At 35.8% G+C, this 25,103-nt stretch overlaps 2 protein-coding genes across 2 annotated transcripts in view; one reads left to right on the forward strand and one right to left on the reverse strand.

Moving 5' to 3' along the window:
* Positions 1-389: 389 nt before the first annotated feature.
* LOC112052336 (uncharacterized) lies at positions 390-17,460 on the reverse strand. The gene is made up of 8 exons (XM_024091364.2): positions 17,348-17,460; positions 14,495-14,624; positions 13,337-13,494; positions 12,692-12,795; positions 10,722-10,873; positions 9,621-9,695; positions 9,057-9,172; positions 390-8,584 (listed from the first exon to the last, which is right to left on the reverse strand). The coding sequence occupies exons 2-8, from the start codon at positions 14,616-14,618 to the stop codon at positions 7,529-7,531; spliced, it is 1,785 nt and encodes a 594-aa protein (XP_023947132.1). The 5' UTR covers positions 14,619-14,624; positions 17,348-17,460; the 3' UTR covers positions 390-7,528.
* A 784-nt stretch (positions 17,461-18,244) lies between these two features.
* Positions 18,245-25,103, forward strand: part of LOC112052334 (adenosylhomocysteinase-like 1) — a 38,527-nt gene continuing 31,668 nt past the window's right edge. Inside the window, exon 1 of the mRNA XM_052887211.1 lies at positions 18,245-18,898. Coding sequence (XP_052743171.1) covers positions 18,658-18,898 — 241 coding nt within the window. The 5' untranslated portion in view covers positions 18,245-18,657. The remainder of the gene's footprint in view (positions 18,899-25,103) is intronic.

Raw genomic sequence — 25,103 nt, forward strand, 5'->3', positions numbered from 1 at the left:
CAAAGAGGTACCGCCTTACCGAGGCACTGTTTCATCCTCCTAACAAGTTAGCTCGCTTCCATCTTAGATTGCATCGTAACACTCACGATAGTCCGCGCGGGCTGGGAGCGGGAGGGGGGGGGGGGGTTTGCCCCCGCGCAGTCTCTCCCCCCTCCGCATATTATGGGAACGAACTTGCCAAGCTAAATTGGCAGTACTGCTACTAAGTACAAGCTAAAGCCTGCCAATCAACATTGCTGCAGCATGGTGGGTATTAGCTACAAATCCTGTCTCTTACACGATATAAGCCCGTGTCTTGCAATGCCATTCAAAAGTCTGGCAATAATGAAGACTTACGTACTATAATACGTGTTAACGTGACATACAAATAAAAATAAAACATACATTCGGAAATTTAATTTCATTTAATTCGAGATTACATAATTTTCCACAAAATCATACCGTACGTAGGTATATCATTTAAAAAATGAATTAACTAAGTTTCTGTCCTCTTGTTAAATATTAACAAAATTGGCCGACGTTCTATACCAAATATCTCAGAAACCAAAACGTTTTCCTTTCTTAAATTTTACAAAATCTACCGTATTATATTATTAATTTAAATTAAAACTATATTACATACATTGTTTATAGGCGGAGGTTTAAGTCCATACATCTATTCATCAAAATAAAAACAGTTGAATGTATGAAAAATTACAGATGTTATTATAGTACCTAAAGTCCGGCCGCCCAGAGATTGCGTTTCTGACACCTGTCAATGTCACCTTTTCATACTTACTTGTTATAATAATAAATATTTATTTTTTTATTTAATCACTCTTTATTATGGTTAATAAAAGACATTTAAATATCTCAATGACACTGACATTATCTCTCTCATTGACAGGTGTCGAAACCGCAATCTCTGAGCGGCAGAACGGTGAAGTTATTATGGTATTTGTTGGCAATTTGACAGTTAAATTAAACAAAAGAGCGCGCAATCTATTGTACTACTAACGCCATCTACAATTCTACACTTCAGGATTTATCAGGGAAAGTTCTATCACACAGCTTATTCGTCGCCAAGCAGCATTGCTGTGATAAGTTAGGAAGAGTATTATTTATAGCTTTATTTTCGACTTAACTATTTTAAAATACATAAATCATTTTAAAATATTGCATTTCTGTTATTTTATTATGTGCTAAGGGTAAAAGCCATTCTTTTTCATCTTTATCTTTGGCCCTAAGCATCCATATTTTTCCTGCTGTTTTTATTATATGTCTTCTTCTAAGAGAAAAGAGATATTAAGTAGAGTATATGTAATTTAAATTACAGCCACATTAACACTTTTGTTTCACTTTATATTTGTTCTGTCCCAAAATTAATTTATTTAAATAAATAACTTTTGGCAAATAGTAAATGTTTTTGTAATTTGATTTTTCTTTTCAATTTATTAATGTTGTGATTATCTAAATCAGAGTTTCCTAAACTTTTTTGTGTCGTAGACCCCTTGCCATGTTTTTCCGTGTTGGGTAGACCCCCTATTTATTTGATATTGATTTTCTGTATCCTACAACTTACACAATTTTATAAACATATATAATATTTTTTTTACTTCATAGTTACTTTTAAAATAATGTATATGTTTTGATATTATAAGATAATATGATGTAAGAAATAGGTAATATCAGTGTTATGATCCACTATCGTGGAAACCAAATTTAATGGTCCCCCCAAATTTTTTTTCGCTGACATAGACCTCTTGCAGTTTGTCATAGACCCTAGGGGTCGATATAGACCACTTTGGGAATCACTGATGTAAATGCCTCCAAACTTGGATGCAGCACAGCAACGCTGTGGCGACAAAAATAAGCAAAGCGATAGTGCTTCCTAGGATCAACTTTTTAAAGTCTAAAACGCTATTTCCCATTCATAATTTTCAATATACCTAAAGCCTTAGTCTATATTATAACTACCTCCGCCAAAACATGTGAATCGTAGTCTAAAGGCGCGTTCACATGACAATTAACCTAACTAGCCTAGCTAACTAAAAGATTTAAATCTAAAATCCTAACTAATATGTACATTTTCGAGCAATTTTAAGCCCTCTTTACACTGTCAAGTAAGTCAATTCGAGACATTTTGTCATTTGCACTCTTACTTTGCAAGTCTCACTCATAAACATAGTACGAAGAGTTATTTGCACTTATTACATCGACTTAGTAAGATAATGAATGTCACTGGTAAAGTATGAATCATCGATCTCCTATTAAAAAGTGGATGCACAATCAACGACCAAAAACGTCCCCACTCAATGAGTACCAAACACAACTTCTTGGCACTCAATTCAAGTAGTCGCATTTGCAAATTCAACCTTAAACTCAATCGTTAAAGTTGAATTTGCTCTGAATTTGGGATTTTATTGAATATTGGACTATATTTAAAGGCTTTTAGGTATAATTTTCTTTACCAATAACTCTAAAACTGTCAAAGCAAAATTGGCCAGTTTTAAAAGGAAATTTTCTACATGATTGTGCGTCCTTTTATTATAATAGGTCAATGGTATGAATGCTACTTATAAAATGGTTTAATAATCACACTCATACTTTGAATTCCTATGAAATTACACTAAGTTACTCGTCGCTTCTGTTGATAGATTTGAAGGCGGTGCTGAGTGTGTCAAAGAGGCTTTTAAAATTTATTTTGTTTTTTGACACCGCCTTCAAACCGATCGATGGAAAGGACATAGGCACGATGTTATATATGATGTTATGTATAAAGTATTCTTTTTCAAACAAAAAACGGATTCTCAAAATTGGTTAACAAATGGAGAAGTTATGAGGTAACGTGCATAAAAAATGTCAGAAAGAGTTTAAAACTTTAAATATTATGCATTAAGTAGAAGGCTTTCAATTATATAAACTATATTATATTAATCTACTAATTAAAAACTAAAGACTTGCTAAGCTTACGTTGAATAAAAACTATGTCAGTTAATGAAATTGTGCATAGTTTCTTTGCAGGTACATGATAATTTTATTATTATATACTTATTTATTTGGATTCAGTCGTTTACTATTATGGAGGGGTCGATTATAGTAGGGGAGCCGAAGACAAGATTTTTCGATTCATTTGAGCACCCAAGATGTAGAGATACCTGTGCATTTTGTTGAGTATTTTGACTAATATAATTATGATTTGAGTAGGAGGATTCTAAGTTTTTAACCTTTACTTTTAGGTTACGCTCAAACTGTCAGATTTTCGAATTGCACTTTTAGCCAGTAACCGAACTTAACCTAAATTTACACATCTATACTCATATTATAAATGCAAAAGTAAGTTTGTCTGTCTGTCTGTAACTTTTTCTCGGCTAAACGGCTGAACCGATCAAGACGAATTTTGGCATTATGATAAATCGGACTTTGGAGCAGATTATAGGCTACTTTTTATCCCTAAAATAAAAAGAGAAAAAGATGAAATAGGGGTTGAAAGTTTGTACGGAAAGTCATCTATTATTAGAGTTACAGTTTTAAAAATTTGTTAATAAATCATAAAAAATATGAAATATAACGAGATTCAAAAATTATGTAAATTCCACGCAGATGAAGTCGCGGGCGTCCGCTAGTACATGCATAATTAGTACAAATACTCAACAAGCAAGGTATTCCTCATGTACATTTGTCATGCTCAAGTAAATCCCAAAATCCACTCTCCAACTCCCTTACTATTAAAAGGTATTTTATTATATAGAGGGTATGCAATTTTTTCAAGACTGCATCGTCACTTAACATTAGATGACCTTCCTGTCTAGCGTATTTCGTAACGATTTATATTATGCCGTTCAGTATCATAAAATGTGTTAAAATTATAACTTAATTAAGTCAATTAATATTAATATGTTTAATAATATCTATATATACAAATTAATTTATTAATGCACCATTTTTTTAAAAACGACAAGTTTTTTGAAAATATGTAGGGGTATGTACTGACTGAATGAACTTTAGACTCAAGTACACAAAATAACCAAAAATCATATTCAAACCCATTATGCATTTTTTTTCGTTATTATGCAAAACATTTTGTTATCATTAAAAAGGACTTAAAAATATTTAAAAAAAATATTATTTGTTATTATTTTTGTAATTTCAAGTTGATGTAATTTGTCATAAACACACATTATTTAAAAAAATAGCACAATGTAAGCGTTTTTTTTTTTAAATTAAATGGGTATCTACTACCTAGTATGAATAAAATATTATTAGTGTTTGTTCCTGATTTTTAAGAAGTCATAATTCTAAGATGTTTGATAGTAATCCAGTCATTTCTTTCTTTTCTTGTTGATAAAAAAAAAATGCGTTTAAATTTTAGTAATATTTTGGCGAGCATAGCTTTCAATTATTTAAATAACTAAAAAAAATACATAGTTTCATAAACAATATTATATCAAATTATCACATTAAAAAAAATAAACACATTTTCATATTTCACAATTTTTTCAAGAAAGTCAGCGATTTGTTCCATCACAAACGACAAATTCATGGAAATTATATACTGCTTTTTCATGTTAAAAATATGTATTTTACGTATTAAAAATATAGTTTAAAAAGTTAAAATGGTTCATAAGACCTCGCAATGCAACAATATGGAGATAATTTGGTGGAGTCTGAAGGTGGCCTAAGGAACTTTCGGATATTTGGTCTACAATTTTATTAGTATTAATTTATATTTTCAGCATATTTTAACATCGCACTACAGGGAAAGATGTATGAGCATTTATGTTAAAGTTTATCTTTTAAAACATATTTAAATTTTTTTTTTTTAATTTTTAGTCGTCATTTTAGCGGTACAAAAATTGATTTACTTATATCTAGCATTTAATTGAGCAAAATAAAATTTAATTAGTCAAATAAAACCCTGCTGTAATTGAGAATGAGGGATTTGATTTTGTTTTGATTACTTATTTGATTACCAGCCGATTGATTATTATTTAAGAAAATGGTTTTGTAATTTAAGACCTTAATTTGTAGGCGACTATGGATTTTTAGAAATTTCTCTACAATTTATTTATTTGATTCCTATTTAATATTTTTTCTTTCGTATAAATAATAATTTAGTCTAATTTTTAAAACCCACACAGGCAATATCTTGCTTTTTTTATTTATTTTTAAATGATAGCCATGGCTAATATTCCTCTTTAAATATTAGCCATGTATAAAAAAAAGCCATGTTTCACCATGACTTTCTTTGTAAAAAATGCCTTGTATTACTGGACTATTGTCTAAGTAAAAAGCGTTAATAGTCTATATGACAACAGTCCAAAGGGATTGAAGGAATTCCTTTGCGATTAAAGAAAAATTAAATTCCAGCTCCTTAACTTTGGAGTTTTGAGGATTAACTATAAGTTTTGCAAGGCACATTGTTGATTAATACAATTGGAAATTTACAAGTCCGTAATATGCAAAGAACAATGGCGAACTTTCAAAGAAATTTTTGTTTATATTCAATGTTTGCGTCTATGGGTAAAAAATATTCAAAATTATAGAGAATGAATTCGTAAACAAATTTATGTCAAGATTTAATATTATATAAGATTGGAAATTAAAGATATTTCCGTTTTAAGTTTGTACTCTTTTCTGTTTGTGTCAGATTTACCTGACCATTTTTATTCTTTATAATTGTGTTGTTGCCATATTTAATAAAATCAATCACAATTTTTTTTATAAGACTTAATACGCCTTACATAAATTGAAAACGAAAAGATTTTTTAATAAATTGTAAATAGTTAATCTATAAAGACACTTAACAATTTCTTCGCCCTCGTTTTTATAGTATTTTTTTTTACAGAATCTTCATATTAACTTGTCATTAGTGCTGAGTTTCATCTATTTTTCCATTTTATTATTTAATTGAAGGAACAAGTGTCTACCTAAATGTTAGTCCGTGGACGCGACTGCACCGTTCAAACGCAACACACCGCGACAAACGCGTCGTGTCGCGTTAATGCATACATTACGCCCATATTATTAAATTATCTTATAGTGGCCTTGTGTTTATGATTACTAATATTTATTTACTACTAAATTTTTCATGGTTAGCTCGGCTAGCTCGATTTCTTCTAAGAAAAATTTGTCAAACTTTTAGTCAAATTAAATGTGCTTGTCAAACAATTTGATTATCTGCGGCTTTGTTTAATGTGTTTGACAAGCATGGCTTGGTGAAAAAGTTAAGTTCGACAAGCAAGTTTGTCAAACATTTGATCATTAATTTACTGAACTCTAGTTTATTATAAACCCTTTCGAACTTTAAACTTATTACTCTTTCTGTTCATAGCTAGTTAAGATTAAAGTTATTATAATATTTCCTTGATTATTTTATCACAAAATCTTACATTTTTGTGCTAATATACATACAGGGTGTTATATTTTAAACTGATCTGTTAATAATGGTCAGTTAAAAAGTTCGCGGTTTATGTAAACACTTCGAGACAATTCAAACATCGGAAATTTAAGTTTTGTATGCATATAATTTTATAAAACATGATTTATGTACAAAAGTCCACTGATTCTAAGAAAAAAGAGCTACTGTTGAGATTCTTGCCGGTTTCTTCTCAGCAGAACCTGTCTTCCGAACCGGTGGTAGAATCTTTACAAATAGTCAACTGACGTGTCAAAAGTGCTTGTTTTGATTTTGATTATCCACATTTGAATGCCAAGTTGATATTATCGTGAAATTGGAGATAAATTTTTCACAAACATTGTTAGAGGTTTAAAAAAGAACATCTTACACTCAGAAACAAATTATGGGGATCGAAAAATATCTTCTGTATAAGTCTGTTAAGTTTTAAACATGTAGATCTAAAGGATGGAATAAACTGAAGTAATGAATAAACAATATTTTTTTATCTTAAAATAACACCCTGTATTATTTCATATCTCTTACCTCTTATATAAAATGTCTTGTCACATATAATAAGTCTTCGAGTCTTAATTTTCCTATATTCCTGGAAACACTATTTCCAAAAGTGACTTAATCCAAGTTTCTACATAGTTTTAAATAGATGTTTACAGATGACAATAAAAGGTAAAATTTTACATAAAAAAAAAACAATAAAACATAGTTAAAAAATAATTAATCTACTTTCACAATTAGTTTAAGAAAAAAAAATTAAATATTTTTATTAATTTGCTTACACCAGTACAACTTTTTCAATCAAATTGAAGTTGTTAAAAATATCAAAAATGTTAATATCAATATTTTCAAATTCAATTTAATTGTATAAAAGTGTTCCAATTTAGATTCCAAAGCTACTTACCGTATCTAAATCCACTCAACCATTTTCAAGTATTTTGACAATTTCCAATTCCAAAACAGGCCTTCCAGGGAATCAAACCTACGTCCTTGCACAAAAACAACTAAGAGATCACTTTTCATAAAAAAATATTACAATAATTATTATTATATTATTATGAAAGTTTAGTCCATGCCCGCAGACTAAAACAAATCATCTGTCAACATCTATTCCGTCACCAATGTCACTCACTGTCACTAACTGTTGTAGTCCTTGTCACATCTGTCATCGTGGTCCCAATACTTCTGGTTACGAGGCACTTCTGTGACGTGCCTTCTGGGTGGGGTCTTCGACCGTCCCTCACCACTGTTCCTTCGATTTAACCTCGAAACAGACTGTCTCGATTCTCGAGAACTTCTAGAAACTGAACGAAATTTCTCATCTTTCTCTTCTTCGTTGAGACTGTCCCTTGATTGCTGTCGAGTCCAGTTCTTTTTAATCTTATTTGTGTCTTCTTTTACGTCAGTTTTTTCTTTGCGCCAATTTTCTACTGGTTTCTTTATGTTTGCCGTTTGCTGTATTTCATTGTTGACTCGTTCCGGTTGAGTTATATTTGGTAATTCAGTTGTGAATTGTGGCACAAACTCTGGAGCGTTGTAATTCGGTGTCGAGTAGTTTTGTATGTACGTCCCGTCGCCTTGTTGCAAATAATTTGCATAGTTCTCCGGGTAACTGTTATAGTTGGGTGGGGGGTAATCTGGGACAACATAATTCTGCAAGTTCGGTGGCAGCACGGTTGGGTTGAACACCGGTTCGACTTCCTCTTTCTTTTCATCGGGTTGCCTCCAAGAATTCAAATCATATCTTTTGGTCAAATTACTCTTCGTAGTCCAAGTGTCGAATGTCTCTTGTGTCATCTGTTCTTGACGTAACAGCCCTGCTCCGGCTCCCAATATTGGTCTCAATTTAGGTTTGGACTCATCGTCATTGGTTAGACTGATCTGTGACACATTGAGGCCCACTTTGTCTGCTTCAGCACTGACGTCTGACCGATACTCTGAATCGTTCTTCTTCCACGAACCATATGTCACTTCGCTAAAACTTTCATCAACAGTCAAGTCTAAATGTGCAGCGTAGAACTGTTGCAGAGTGTTCGGTAGTGGAAGGAATTTGTTCAAACATAAATCTCCTGACAGTAGAAGCCATATAATGCTGACAGGTGGTGGTGTTAGCAAACGAAGTCTTATTGATATAGACAGATCTTCTAGTTCTTGTGCTAGCACCGATAATAGTTCTCTCCCATTTTGCATTAGCTGTGAAAAAAAAAATTAAGGTCTCAGCTACTTTTAGAAGTAAACATATTGTAGTTTGAATAAGAATGTTGCAATTTATTTATGCAACTGCTTGCAAAATGTACGACATTTTAAATGTGCCGTTTATGAAAGTAGCAAATGTAGATTCATGTAGCTAGTGAAGTTGCAATTATATGTCTTGTTGACGAAAGTTGCAACTTCATTGCAGTTAAGTTGCAACAGCACATGTTAACAAGAACTGCAACTTCACAATCAATGAAAGTTGCAACTGCACATATTAACGAAAGCTACAACTTCAAAATCAATGAAAGTTGCAACTGCACATATTAACGAAAGCTGCAACTTTACAAGCAATGAAAGTTGCAACTGCACATATTAACAAAAGCTACAACTTCACATGTAATGAATGTTGCAACTGCACAGGTAATGAGAGTTTCAACTACACAGTCTAACAAGTACGAGTGTGTCTCACCTGCGTGGCCAGGCTCCGATGCGCGCGCAGGTCGTCGCTGGCCAGCAGCGCTCGCATGTACTGCAGCAGCGGACTGGCCAGTATGTGCACTTTGTTGCCGTTGCATAATCGAGCCTCTGAAACATTTTTTTTTTCTTACAAACACTTCGCAATAGGCCTAAGCAACTTAGTTTAATTGTTGTTGTTGTTGCGTTAAGGTATTTATTTAGTTTTAGTTGATTTTCGCGTTTAATTTTCGTATTTCATTTTCCACTTGACCGCATTTAGTCCGCATAAATTTTATTTTTACTTTCTAGGTGAAACTTCAAAGCTTCTATACTTCTATACTCTATACTAATATATAAAGCTGACGAGTTTGTTTGATTGAACGCGCTAATCTCAGGATCTACAAGTCAGATTTAAAAAAATTATTTCAGTGTTGTGTTAAGGCTATACATTATCCCCGTTTTCCTACGGGAACCACGCGGGTAGAACCGCGCGGCTTCAGCTAGTTCATTATAAAATTATAATTTTCAAGATTGACAAAATCAAAATATGTCTATTCATTCAAACTATTAAGCTTACCTGCAAAATAATCACCCATCAGATTGGCAGCGTTTATCAGGTATATGGGGTTCGAGCGCTCCAAAACATCCAATTCTGTAAAGGTTCACATATACATAGTTCAAAATTATACCAGTAAAATAACAAAAGTTGCAACTGCACATGATGTTGAAAGATGTAACTGCACATGTTAACGAAAGATGTAACTGTACATGTCACAAAGATGCAACTGCACATGTTGATGAAAGATGCAACTGCACATGTTGATAAAAGATGCAACTGCACATGTTGATGAAAGATGCAACTGCACATGTTGATAAAAGATGCAACTGCATATGTTGATGAAAGATGCAACTGCACATGTTGATGAAAGATGCAACTGCACATGTTAATTAAAGATGTAACTGCACATGTTGATGAAAGATGCAACTGCACATGTTGATGAAAGATGAAACTGCACATGTTGATGAAAGATGCAACTGCACATGTTGATAAAAGATGCAACTGCACATGTTGATGAAAGATGAAACTGCACATGTTGATGAAAGATGCAACTGCACATGTTGATGAAAGATGCAACTGCACATGTTGATGAAAGATGTAACTGCACATGATAATGAAAAATGTATCTGTACATGTCAACGAAAGATGTAACTGCAAATGTTGAAAAAGATGTAACTGCACATGTTGATGAAAGATGAAACTGCACATGTTGATGAAAGATGCAACTGCACATGTTGATGAAAGATGCAACTGCACATGTTGATGAAAGATGTAACTGCACATGATAATGAAAAATGTATCTGTACATGTCAACGAAAGATGTAACTGCAAATGTTGAAAAAGATGTAACTGCACATGTTGATGAAAGATGTAACTGTACATGTTAACAAAAGATAACGCCCGCGACTTCTTCCGCGTGGTATTCAGTTTTTCACGAATCCCGCGGGAATCATGGATTTATCCTATGTAAAATCTATTTCCATTCTTAAATTCAGCCAAATCGCTTCAGTAACCGCAGCGTAAAGGAAGAACACACACACGCAAACTTTTCGTCATTATAATATAAGTGTGATAAATTTTAATTTCATCTGATAAATAAAAATAAGGGTGATCACTCACTGGTGAATGTGCCCTGCATGACAACGTTGAGCAGCGCGGCGCGCAGCAGCTGTTGGCGCTGCTGGCGCGTGAAGGAGGCGCCCACGGCGGCCAGCTTGCGTGACGTCACCGAGCTCTGCAGCGCCGCCGCGCGGAACGACGAGAACGCTTGCCTGCGGGACACGGCGCAGTGTGCGTTATCTACTGAGTCTAGTCGGCCAGTCGATCATTTGTCATTGTAGATGCAGTATCAACTGAGTCGTGAGGCCATAAATGTCAATATACAGACAGATAGGAGGTAAGAGCGATGGAAGTTGCTACACTGTTTATACTAGTGCAACTTCCATCACATTAATTATTTGGATTAACACATTTAAGTATACTTATATTAAATAAGAATAAAGTATACTTAGTAGTAACTTTTAGTAAAAAGGCTATTGTTTCATTTTTTATGTGTATTTTTCTTAAATAAAGATTATTATTATTATTATTATTATTAAAAGATATAAGGAAATAAGTGATGGTCCGACGACTCAGTTGAAAACTCGTTAATGTTTTACCAACGCAATCGTGAGCCCATAAATTTCAATAAACCGTCCGACAACTCAGTTGACAACTCGTTAATGTATTATCAACTGAATTGTAAAGCCATAAATGTAAAAAGACAGATAGACACAGGGAAATTATCAAATCTATTAAAATAAACATCAAATCAATTGACAAAATGTTATTTACCTGTGTGATATCCACCAGCAGGTACCAGATGACATTTGTTACATAGAATCTTAATTTCATATGTCATCTAGCATACGTCAAAGATAGTGAATTAGCCTGCAGCTCATTGGATAACACACTGACTATACAGCCTTTCATGATGAGTACTATTTACCAACAAACAAATTAAAAATGAAGGTAAAAAACGCATATCATTTCACAACTTATCTCTACTATATAAAAATAAGTCAGGTTTTCCTTTCTGACGCTATAAGTCCAGAACGCACGAACAGATTTCCACGGTTTTGCATTCGTTGGAAAGGTCTCGGGCTCCGTGAAGTTTATAGCAAAAAAAAAATCAGGAAAAGGTAGGGGTAGGGTAGGGTAGGGGTAGTTGAAAGTTTACATCGAGTTTCACGAGGACGAAGTCGCGGGCGTCCGCTAGTAAAATATATAAATTATACAATCTATACTAATACTAATATTAATAAAGCTAAAGAGTTTGCCTGAACGCGCTAATCTCAGAAACTACTGGTCTGATGAAAAATTCTTTCAGTGTTAGATAGACCATTTATCGAGGAGGCTATATATTATCACCGTATTCCTTCGGAAACGAGAATCACGCGGGTGGAACAGCGTGGCGTCAGCTAGTTTATTTTAAATTATGTATGGTTTGCTTAAAAAATGTTATATAAAATATACTACCATACCTAATTGTTCTAAACTTATTAATCAAATTTATTTTTATTAATTTAAGAACAAGTTAATTATAATTATTATTAGGTGTGAAATGACTATTGATTTATACCCTCACTTTTAATTTGTTTGTTGGTAAACAGTACTCGTCACAAAAGGCCTCAGACCAATTATTGTATAGGACCTGCCTCGTTAGACGTTACTTTTCTGTCCAAGTATATGATTAACACTCTAATGCGATTATAAAAACTGTCTCTATAGAATCGATGTTAAATAGTTGTAATCGTGTTCGTCGGTTAAAGAGCTCCGTAAAAATACCTTTTTGTGTAATTGAATTGTGTAAAAAACGGGCAAAAACTTCTAGTTTAGTATAAGATATATACAAAATCTAAGCTCGTTTTCCTCAGAAAATGACAGACAATTTTGTTAGTGACTATGAGTGCGATACAGGTCCTTTTATAATTGCTCTGAGCAAAAGGCTGTAGTATTATAGTTATCAACTGTATTTTATATTTGAAACACAGCTTTCCATAACACCTGCTTCTATGCAATATGCTTAAGCATAAACAAGTAACACTCACTGCAGCCTGGCCTCGTCCGGACACATGCTAGTGACGGTTGTCTCAAAGTGTCTCAGCTTCCTGTTGAACTGTATGCCGTCCTCGCCTGGTGAGAACTGTTCCAACTGTAAACAGAATATGGTATAGTTATGGCTCAATACTAAAAGCAATGCCTCATCAGTGCACTGTGGTACGTTGCGTCGTATTCTATATACTATAACATATCTATATTTCTTCTTTAAAAAAAAATGATTCCGAGCGAGCGGGGCATAGGGAAGGACTGAGAGGGTATGAAGTCGTGCGCGCGGGGTATCACTACCCCCTCCCGCGGACCATCGGGAGTGTTATGAATGAATTTGCCAAGTTATACTATCTTAATCTTTTACAAATACACACTGACATAACTATAAAAGTGCTTGTAAACTGAGCCTACTTGAAATAAATGATTTTTGATTTTTTGATTTGATTTTGATAACTTTTGTCCTATTGCAATGAAAGAGAACAATATATTTCACTCCGCTATTGGTCTACAACAGCTAGAAGTACTGATGAACCAAGTGATGTAACACTTTCTGTCTGGCTCTACTGAAAACTGTGTAACTTAGTTTCAATAAAAATGGCCTAGAATTTTTGAGATATTTATGTTTTGCAAGTTGTGAGACTTACCAGAACCAATAATGGCGCAAACTGTTCATCCACATAGAGCAGTTCCACCAGCAACTCGTCGTCACAGCGCGTGTCCGGCATCTCCCGCACCGGCTTATCATCTTTGACTGGCTCTTCCATCTCTGGCTTCACTTGCTCCACTTTTGATGAATCTGGAACTAATAGACCACAATACCTTAAGATAAACTGATGGTTGTGGGTAGAGTGACACTGATGTCACATGCAGAGTTATGGGCTAACACAAGTGATTGTAAACACACAAGAGGCATTACCAAGCCTCAACCCACGTCTAATGACAAAACTACTTAAACTTAAACGTAGCAAACTTAAAACAGTAACAGAACTAATGACAGGGCACTGTTCACTAAATAAACACCTTTCAGTTCTAGGTATAACCGACAGTTCTCTTTTCTCTTTGCAGAGCATGCATGGAGGAAGAAGAAACCCCGATACATGTTATGCTCAGATGCAGAGGTGTATCTGAACGCGCAGCACATATTGGATCCCCAGCAACACTCCATGAGGCGTTCGGCGATCTGGGCGGCCTGCTAAGCTTCTGGAGCGAGCTCAGCTGGCTGGAGTGACTCCAGCGGGGACCAGCACCAGAAGGACCTACGCACAACGGCCAACCACTAGTAACCAAGTGCAGAAAAGGCCCAGAAAAGAAGAAGATGTGGGTAGAGAGGAAAGCACCATACGGTCAGATAAGGTGAAGTCACTAACAGGTGTACCTTTTACAATGGTCATAAGAATGAAAACTGAACTGTATGGAGAGGGATTATGAACTAACATTTTGACAGCCTCCGTGGGAGGTCTTGGGTTCGATCCCCGGCTGAGCTGATTGAGTTTTTCTTAATTGGTCCAGGTCTGGCTGGTGGGAAGCATCGGCCGTGGCTAGTTACCACCCTACCGAAAAAGACGTAATGCCAACCAATTTAGCATACCGGTATGATGTTGTGTAGAAACCGAAAGGGGTGTGAATTTTCATCCTCCTCCTAACAAGTTAGCCCGCTTCCATCTTAGATTGCATTATCATTTATCATCAGGTGAGATTGTAGTCAAGGGCTAACTTGTAAAGAATAAAAAAAAAAATAGGGACTAGAATGCTGATATAACCTTCAGTAATGAAGAGTATGACCAAGAACAAAGTTGGCATACCTGCAGCTCTGGCGATCTGGTCTGCAACAATCCTGGTCTTGTCGTCCAGGTCTAGGCCGGGCCGCAGCTCCCTCTGCACCAGGCTGTGGCGACCAGTGTACCCGCGACCGCGGCCTGTCGACATACTCTCCTGAAATGCAGTACTTTCGTTACTGTTGATGCCAACAACCCTTTTATTTATTTTTATCTATTTATTTAAAGCACGCCAACAATACACATATTAAACATTAAAAATCAATACAATATGCCACAAAAAATCTGATATGTATGTTAACTCTAGGCGCACAGAACATTTTATATAATTACATGTCAACACTTTCATAATAATTATATGTCAAGTTTATAAAAGGATTATATTATGTCAAAGTTAATAAAAAAGTATACTATTATAAAACATTAGCATAAAAGGAAAACAAATTGATTGAATACAATTATTAGATTAAATTACTAGGTAAAATTACATACAAAATTAAATTGAAATTGACAACCCCTTTTGAGGGGAATAATTGATTGGGATTTGAGTGTCTCTATTTTTACTGTTTTCCTTGATTACCTTGGAAGAATACTGTACATAGTTTCTTGTAAACCATATTTTGAGAAATTTTAAATTATGACCTGCTCATGCTTGTATATTTATGAGGTACTTAGTTTTTATGTAAAACAAATAGTCAGTTGTTTCGATAGTTTAGATAGTAAAAGTTATATGCATGGCATAATACATATTTATATGATAAAAGCATAATTATTTCACATGGCACCTAAATTGTACAATAAATTGTCTCCAGAGTTAGCCGACAGAAACTTGAATGCTGCTTTATATAAGAATAAAATAATCAAATAATTATTGCTCAAGAAATGTTACTGTTCTTTATTAGACTAGCGGACGCCCGCGACTTCGTCCGCGTGAAAGTCGTTGTAAATTTTCAACTACCCCTATCCTACCCTACCCTACACTACCCCTTCCCTACCCTACCCTACCCTACCCTACCCCTACCCTACCCTACTCATTAAGGCTGCACTTCTTTATTTATTCCTCCCACCGGGAGTCGCGTCGAGCGCGGCAACCGTACACAAAAATAATCCTTAAAGCATGAATTAGTATTCACGCGCGATGGCTTAGCGTATTTCATGTATAACTTTGGTGTTTCTTTACCGATTTTTATGATTCTTTTTTTATTCAATAGGTAATAATGTTAACTTTCTTATTAGGGATAAGTGATGAGTGTTATAAACATAAGAGTAGACAAATATAAATAGAAAGCTCCGAACTGCTAAGCTATCGGGAGTTACACGTGTTATTGTGAGTCAACCATAAAAGATAGACATATATATGCTGTTGTGTTTTTATAGATAATTTTAAGGAGAACATTTCCGTCATACATGATTTCTATGTAGCTTTGACCATTAAGGCTGTACACACGACAGAAGCTTAAAAAATTGAGTAACTTCTCCCGTTTTCTCAACATTTCTCTTCACTGCTCTGCTGCTATTGATTGTAGCGTAATGAAAAGTATACTATAACCTGCCCAAGAGTATGTAGATTAATTGTACAAAGTTTCGTTAAAATCCGTCCAGTAGTTTTTGTTTCTATAAAGAACATACAGACAGACAGACAGACAGACAAAAATTTTACTGATTGCATTTTTGGCATCAGTATCGATCACTAATCACCCCCTGATAGTTATTTTGGAAATATATTTCATGTACAGAATTGACCTCTCTACAGATTTATTATAAGTATAGATTATTTAATTGGCATTTTTACATACTTGAAAATTAATATATTATTATTCATACAAGCCAATGCCCTAATGTTGAGTTAAGTTATGATTAAAGTCAAGATGTTGTTATAACTTAAAAGGAGTACAGAAAAAAATCAGATCAGTTTATGAAATTCCAGAAGTCATAAGCTATACTGTGAACAAAATGAACAGAACAGAACAGAGAACTTTATCAAGACACATAGAACAAAAATTAAACAAACACATTATCACAATATTACTGTGTTGGATCTGATTAAAACTTGATAAATTATGTACCTATATATTATTCTTTTTCTAAAAGTTTTACTTTAAAAAAATATTTTAGAAGAAGTCTGCACAGCAAAAGTGCAAAATATTGCTCAATGTAAAATTTATACCAGTGATTGTATGAAAATCTGTTTAGTACATTCAAAGACAAGCAAGAACACCCAGACAGAGATGAAATGTATCTACAGTGTTAATCCATATCTGACTGTGTGACAATTTCCATATCTAGGACTTTCAAGTCATTTTAAGATAAATAAGTAACACAGATACAAATTATGATATTTGTAATATTTTACGTATACAATCATTAACACAAAGAGCTACCAAGAAATCCGCCGAAGAAATCGCGCGTAACAGTTCGTGGCACAATGGTTTTGATACTTCAACAAACTGTTGTTTACACTGAAACCTTCCACCAACCTTTGATATATTAGCACAACGTGACGAGCAAATATCCGCGATATTTACTCATAAACACGGGTATCGAGCCAGGCAACCGAGATAAGTTAATGACACACCATGTCACTTATTTTCTATTCCACGGAATAACTTCGGAATCAGAACGCATTTGAAATTACTGACGTCAACCCAATGGAAATGTACATTTAACCACTTCATGTTTAATTTATCGTCATGCCCTCGATATATTTGCGTGGATTTCTTGGAGTTTTTAACTTTAGACCGGTCTCGAATCTTTGATGACGAATTGACTGGTGCTTTTTTGAATTCACGATATCGACCAACATACGCCATGCTGCTTTGTAAACAGCAAAAACTGTTTACAATGACTAAATTATATTAGATTATAAATGTTTTTACTCACCAAATTATTAAATTTAGTAATAGTTTTCGTTACTTATTTATTTTATCTACTTTTGTTTCACGTAGCGGTTGTCATGCATTTCATTTTCATAATGGCGGCGCTAGTGATTTGACAAATTGTCATTTCTCAGCCACAGGTGCATAACTTATGAAGTCCTTTACCGATTACCGGTTAAAATGTATACTTTTATAACTGACGAAATGAGTAAAATATTTAAATGCAGATTATTTAAATATTTTCACAAGAAAATAATAATTTGGAGCAATTTAAATTGACTTGAGGATTTTTCTTAGGCTAATTAATTAGTCTTAAGTTTCCTTGCTTGCATGATTTAAAGTTTAAAAGTGACTTGGACGAGGAGTTGGCTTTGGCAAAAAAGTAGTAGGTATTAAGTTACTTTTTCGCGTTTGAAAACTATAATCATTAATTATTAAAAAGAAAACAACAATAAAATTATTATAGTAAGCATAGTATACTTAGCAAAGATTACAGTGTATTATTGGAAAATACTTAGTTGGACGGTACTGAAAACATTCATCTCATCTCATCATTCAAACATATTATTAGCTGCCGGGTTAATAATTTAATATTATGTTATAGATATTTTCTTATAATGAAATAGTTATTAAAAAGTTTAACAACAACAACAATTAAAAACTTCTTATTTTATAACACCCACGTAGAGATCTACTGTGTTACTAAACTACTCTTAAAATAATTAACTAGTGCTACATAAAAATATATCTTTGTATAATTTGCACATTGAAATCGGTTTTCACCCAAACCTCTTCACAATTGTACCGGTTTTTCCAGTGGATCGACACATTTGACGTTTCATTTCAGTTTGTTCAGTCGGTGTTTTCAGCATTTTCCAGGGTAAGCGAGACGAGGTGCGGGGAGCGTGTGTTGAATGTCGATTTGTGCGATGGTTAGCTACGAGTGGATTTTTATCGTTTAATTTTGATAATATAATGTAAATTTTAACTCGAAAAGCTATTTTAATCTTGTACCCAACTCATCCATCCTCGAAATAGTCTCGCCAATCTATTAATCAAAGCAGTCAAATGCAAATAAATTCGATAATCAAAGTCGAGGATTCGATCACCATTGCCTATAGAAATTGTTTATAATATTGATATTTTTTATTTTTGGATATAGATTCCCTAATTGAATTCTAACTATCACAGTGTTCATTTGAAACGTTGTTTTATTCATCTGTGTTAGCGATTCAGTGTTAATTTGTTGTGTGAACGTGGAAAATAGTGTTTTCGAGTCGTACGGAAAATTTCGTGAGAATATCGAGTTTCAAGATGTCTGAAGGGCATGGGGAGCCTAACCAACATAGGAAAGAGAGTGTATCAACGGCTACCGTGGCCAGCGACAGTCCAGTGACGGACCCTGGGCAGGTGCGAGGCGGTGCACCTGACGGAGCCGCGGGAAAGTTCGAGGGCCAACGAGGGAAGTCTGGAGCCCTGAAGAAGTCAGCTCGTTACAGAAGCAGATCCTTGTCTGCGTCGTCAGCAGATTCTTACAGTTCGACGTCCTATACTGGTGAGTATCTGTTTAATACTTTTATAAATATAAAACTTAACCTAGGTATTTGAACACAGTATGCTCGGATTGAGCGCCGATTCCCTTGCACCTTTTATAGAATATAATCATCATCATCATTATCAACCCATATTTGGCACACTGCTGAGCTCGAGTCTCCTCTCAGAATGAGAGGGGATAGGCCAATAGTCCACCACGCTGGCCCAATGCGGATTGGAAGACTTCACACACACAGAGAATTAATAAAATTCTCTGTTATGCAGATTTCCTCACAATGTTTTCCTTCACCGTTTGAGACACATGATATTTAATTAAAAAAATCATATAGCCTCAATAGCTCAACAGTAAGAGAGGTTGGACTCATCCACAAGGTGGTGGAGGTCTCCCCGTTGGTCTATTGTTGTACCCACTCCTAGCACAGACTTTCCCGACTAGATGGAGAGGAATGGGAATATTGGTCATATTATAAAATATATGGCAAATATTCTTTAAAAAAAAAAACAAAAAAAAAATATTTATTAAATGCACACAACTGAAAAGTTGGAGGTGCATGCCCGGGATTAGATTCAAACCTACACCCTCTGAAAATAGAGGCAGAGGTCATATCCACTGGGTGTATATGACCTCTGCCTCTACATCCACAGCTAGAATATAATACTCAACATTTATTGTATATTTATCTGAACACAGAATGCTCTGAATGAGAAGTCCTAAGGAGGATCAACCTCCACAAGACAATAACATTCGCAACACATTTATTTATAGTCCTGGGTCAGATGGCTTGACCATACAAGATATTAGAATTTATAACAAATAAATTTAAAGATAAACATTTGGTGTTAGGTGAGAGATATTGAATTAACATCATTATGTATTATGCATCCACTGCTGGATAAAGGCCTTGTTTAAGCTGCACCAACCCAGTCTATTTTTAGCTTTCTGCATCCAACCGATGCCAGCCATCTTCTGGTGTTTGATGTTGGTTGTCGGCCCACCTAGTGGAGGTTCCCCACACTCTTCTTACTGAGATGCTGTCTCCACTCGAGAACCTTACGACTCCAACAACCATAGGTCATTAGACATGACCAGCCCACTGCCATTTCATGGCCCTGAGAGCTATTTCGTTTACTTTAGTTTTTCACTTCATTCTCAAACAGGTTTCGAGCATAGCTCTCTCTCCACAGCTATAATATAAATGCTAAGCATATCCCTATGACTAATACATGTACACATGCTGCTGCTTGGCTTTGTTACAATTTGCTCTGTGTTACAATACTTCTGTAATAGAGTCAAAGATAAAGCAAGATATTACTACCTCTGTAAGGCTCTGTCACAAATAGCTCTATTACTGCTCTAGGATTACCATCAAAATCTCTCTATAAATTGCTTAAAGACCTTAGCCTCACTAGAACAGCCGCAAGTTCTATATTAGAAAGGGTATCCAAAGCTGCTCTAGTAGGATCTTACCAAATTTGGCTAGGCTAGGTGTCAGTTAACTGTCAAGGACATTCTTAACCCTACACCATCGGTCACAAGTCTAGGGATCTGCTTAGAGGTCTCTCTGCCACCCATAAGGTGAATCCATGGAATGCCATATTTTGTCTCAGCCGCCAAGCATTATTGTTGTTCAGTCTGAAGTTTACGGTTGTCTGTTAATTACTTGGCACTTGGGCTTAACTTGGGCATCAGTTTGATGGACATAGAGAGGCACTTTTCAAATCAAATCAAATCAAAAATCATTTACTTCAAGTAGGCTCAGTTTACAAGCACTTTTGACACGTCAGTTGACTATTTGTAAAGATTCTACCACCGGTTCGGAAGGCAGGTTCTGCTGAGAAGATACCGGCAAGAAACTCAACAGTTGCTCTTTTGAAAAAGTCATACAGTATTATAATTTACAATTAATAACAATTACTGTTTACATTTCTTATAGTTTTACTTTCTGTGTGAAGGTGGAAGCTGATCCAACGGCCTCCAAGCATCTTTATCATTAAGGAACTCATCAATGTTGTAGTACCCTCGACTAAGTAAATGTTTTTTAACACATTGCTTAAAACTTTGTAGGAGCACTTGGGCTTAACACTTATGTCTCAGTTTGATGGACATAGAGAGGCACTTTCTAGGAACTCTGTACTTTGTAGGTTTGTATTTCTTACATGTTTTTGAAAGCCTCAATAGCTCAATGGTAAGAGCGGTCAGACTCATCACGAGAGCTGGTGGTTCGATCCTCGCCCTGTTGGTCTACTATCATACCCACTCCTTATACAGTCTTTCTCGACTAGTTAGAGGGGAATGGTCATATTTAAAAAAAAAGACATGACAAATATTCTTTAAAAAAAATAAAATAAATAAAAATGTCCTGCTTTGTTTTTATACTTCGCATCAGGTGGGCTACTTGCATGGTCTGTCAATAGAACTACTCAAACACTAGTTAAATAAGTTAGATATTTATAAAAATAGCTTGCTTAGCAAGAGGTTTTAAAATTGAATTTACCTAGGTATTAGACATACAAATTGCATAAAATGAATTATTCCTTATTTTTATTTTTTTTTATTTTTTTTTTATTCTTTACAAGTTAGCCCTTGACTACTATCTCACCTGATGGTAAGTGATGATGCAGTCTAAGATGGAAGCGGGCTAACTTGTTAGGAGGAGGATGAAAATCCACACCCCTTTCGGTTTCTACACGGCATCGTACCGGAACGCTAAATCGCTTGGCGGTACGTCTTTGCGGGTAGGGTGGTAACTAGCCACTGCCGAAGCCTCCCACCAGCCAGACCTGGACAAATTAAGCAAATCTCAATCTGCCCAGCCGGGGATCGAACCCAGAGACCTTATCAAAACAGATTTCTAATGATAGTTAAAAATTAAAAATATATATATATTTATTAAAATGTAAACATTACTTTTATCAAGTTACCATCATGAACTGGCATGTCACTTAACAACAAGCTAATTCACAGTTAAGCGTTAATCTCTTTATGAATAAAATATGAATTCTAGTAGTCTTGTACATATACATATATGTATGTATAGTTGTATACCTTTGTAGTATCAAATATGTTGTCACATACTTCAATCAACAACACAGACTTACCCACATGACCTAGATATCTGTTACCTATCTGCATATATGCACCTACATACATTGGTATTTGTAATACTATCCCCTATATGACACGCGTCCACATATCCGCATCTGTATCGGACGCGTCGCATTGTGCTAGCCACTCACAATCCAATAAGTTTACGAGTCTGCAGCGCCAACCGCAGGACATCCGATAAAACTGATCGTGTCTTCGCACTTCGCGACTAATACAAGATAATTAATTTTTAGCGTGCGATCTGACTTTCTATACAAAGAATACATTGATACGATGCGCCCGATAGGTATTTACGATGCGGATGATTATAAGTATCAACTTTAAAAATATAGTAATGGCAAGGCATTGTAAGAGTCGGTCCTAATGTGTCGTAACGATTTATCGTTCGCCGTATACAGTCTTAAGCTGTTTCTATTGGATCGTGACGACATTTTCTTTTTACCTGAGATGCCTCGTAAACTGCTGTTAAATGGCTACGATAAATGGCAACATTTAAGGTCATTGTACACGTATCAACTCTGAAGGGATCGGCATCGGGTCAACGAGCCGGCATTCTTTGTATAAAACTCCTTACTGCAACGCACACCATTCGGAATAATTACCTATTTGCCTCGCATCAGAACAAGCTTACGGTTTGTAGTCCGCGCACTTACGCCGGCTATAGGCATTTAAGTAGGCGCTATCTGCAGCGATGGGATGTGAGTAGTGAAAAAATATTGAAATATTGTTATTGGCGTGGTTTTGATATTTGTTTATAGACAGCGCTGTATACTTGACCGTGTGTAACCAGCGTTACGTCTAGCAATACTACTCAATATAACGATTTTGATAAAAATGTCGCTTACTAGGTTTTGATATGGAGCAGCCGACATTACTTCGTGCAAGATAGCCCCTCCCGTGTATCGCCTCGCACGTCGCCGTCAACCTGCGATTGACAAGCGGTGTCGCCTAGTTGACTTTTATCGTCAGACATGCCAGCCGTTTTCAGTGTGCAAAAAAGGCATGGACAGTTACTTAATTGTGTCGACCGTCGTAGCCAACCAGCGGTGGGCGAGTGGCTTCGCCTAGTTGAGCGAGGCGATACTGTTACGATCCCTTTCCGAGTTGATGTATGTGCTATGACCTTTACCTCAGTCATGCCAGCCGTTCTCAGTGTGCAAAAAAGACATAGACAGTTACTTAATTGTGTCGACCGTCGTAGTCAACCAGCGGTGGGCGAGTGGCATTGCCTAGTTGAGCGAGGCGATAGTGTTACGATCCCTTTCCGAGTCGATGTATGTGCTATGATCTTTACCGTCAGTCATGCCAGCCGTTTCTATCGTGCAAAAGGCATGGACAATTAATTGTGTCGTGTCTTTAAATTATTGAATAGTTGTTCTATTCCCGGAAGACGGTTTGCCTTTAATGATTGTTATTATTTGCCTCGTGAATTTAACTGTTGCGTTGATTCAGTGGTTAACCTATGTGGATTCGGATAACGAAGTACCAAGTTTAAGTCCCGGGACGGGCTATGTACTATGCACTTACTGAGCTTTACTTCGAAGAAATTTCATCAGCAAAACTGTGTACTCAGCCGGTGACGTCGCTGAGATCCCGAGATGCTGAGCTAGACTCTCCTCTCAGAATGAGAGGGGTTAAGCCAATAGTCTATCACGCTAGCCCAATGCGGATTGGCAGACTTCACGCACGCAGAGAAGTAAGAAAATTCAGGTCATTCAGGTCAGATTAGGATTATATATTTTCTAAAACAAAAATTAAAAATCGACTGGGGTAGGTACGGTTTGGTGAGATCGTAGTCCCTTGACAAAATAAATAAATTAATATTAATTAATAAAAGCTGAAGAGTTTGTTTGTTTGTTTGATTGAACGCGCTAATCTCAGGAACTACTGGTCCGATTTCAAAAATTCTTTCAGTGTTAGATAGCCCATTTATCGACGAAGGCTATATATTATCCCCGTATTCCTACGGGACCGGGAACCACGCGAGTGAAACCGCGTGACGTCAGCTAGTTCTATATTAATTATATAGAGGACGAACATCGTTAAACATCAGACAACAACTAAAGATCGACTAGCTGATATTATAGATATAAATTCAGAAAGCCATCAGTGATTATCCAAATGAAAATGACACCGCGTTTTCTCGACGTGACGTCATAGTGACGTCACAATGACGTCACACTGGAGCTGGAACCAGGCGCTGCGGAATTTAATAAAGGCTACAAATTGCCGAAATCCATCCACAATACGCCCGCCGCCCACGCTATTTCCTTTGTGCCATAGGTACCCGTTTCCTACCTCTGGCGCAGATTTTTTTATTCTATGACAAGTTAGCCTTTGACTACCATTTCACTTGATGTTAAGTGACGATGCAACTTGGAAGAGGTACACGTTTTGGTGGGAGCCTTCGGCCGTGACTAGTTACCACCCTACCGGCAGAGACGTACCTCCAAGCGATTTAGCGTTCCGGTACGATGTCGTGTAGAAACCGAAAGGGATGTGGAATTTCATCATACTCTTAACATGTTAGCGCGCTTCCATCTTAGATTACTTTTTTTTTTTTTTCTGGTTGTGTAAGTGCCGTAGGCTCCTTATGGGACCTCAGCGGCGTCACCGGGGGTTTGGGCGAGCGCAGAAGCATCGCCTGATGGGGCCCGAAGGCAGAAGCAAGTAAATGGGCGGAACGACTCTCTAAGGGCGTCTCCACTGAGACTCGGGCCTCAACTTAGAGGGCCGTTTGGGAAGGGTGTTTTGGCCTGAGTGTATCAGTCCGGGCGCCCCCGAGATCGTGAGTTAAAAAGCCCACGTCTGGGTGACGTCAGATATCGGAATCTTAGATTACATCACCACCTAAGATTTACGTAAGATTGTAGTCAAGGGCTAACTTGCAAAAAATTAAAAAAAAATAAAAAAATGTTTATGCCTTCTATACCTATGTCTCTGTCAGTTATACCTAAATGTTATAATTCATAATAATTCATTTATTTGTTGAGAATACACAGGTTAACAATATAATAATTGCATTCGACCATTTCGTCTTCGCCTTTTATTCGTATTTGCCGGTTGGGTGGTAAATACTGTGGTAGCTCTGGGAGGTACC

This window comes from Bicyclus anynana, chromosome 18 (genome assembly GCF_947172395.1).
Source record: "Bicyclus anynana chromosome 18, ilBicAnyn1.1, whole genome shotgun sequence".
NCBI classification, from domain to species: domain Eukaryota; kingdom Metazoa; phylum Arthropoda; class Insecta; order Lepidoptera; family Nymphalidae; genus Bicyclus; species Bicyclus anynana.

Excerpts from the sequence above, each read along its gene's own strand:
- LOC112052336 (XM_024091364.2), bottom strand. The coding sequence starts at position 14,618 with ATGTCGACAGGCCGCGGTCGCGGGTACACTGGTCGCCACAGCCTGGTG. Across the intron at positions 13,495-14,494 it reads CCAGATCGCCAGAGCTGCAG|TTCCAGATTCATCAAAAGTG; the intron begins GTATGCCAACTT and ends GTGGTCTATTAG. Across the intron at positions 10,874-12,691 it reads CCGGACGAGGCCAGGCTGCA|GCAAGCGTTCTCGTCGTTCC; the intron begins GTGAGTGTTACT and ends CGTGTCCCGCAG.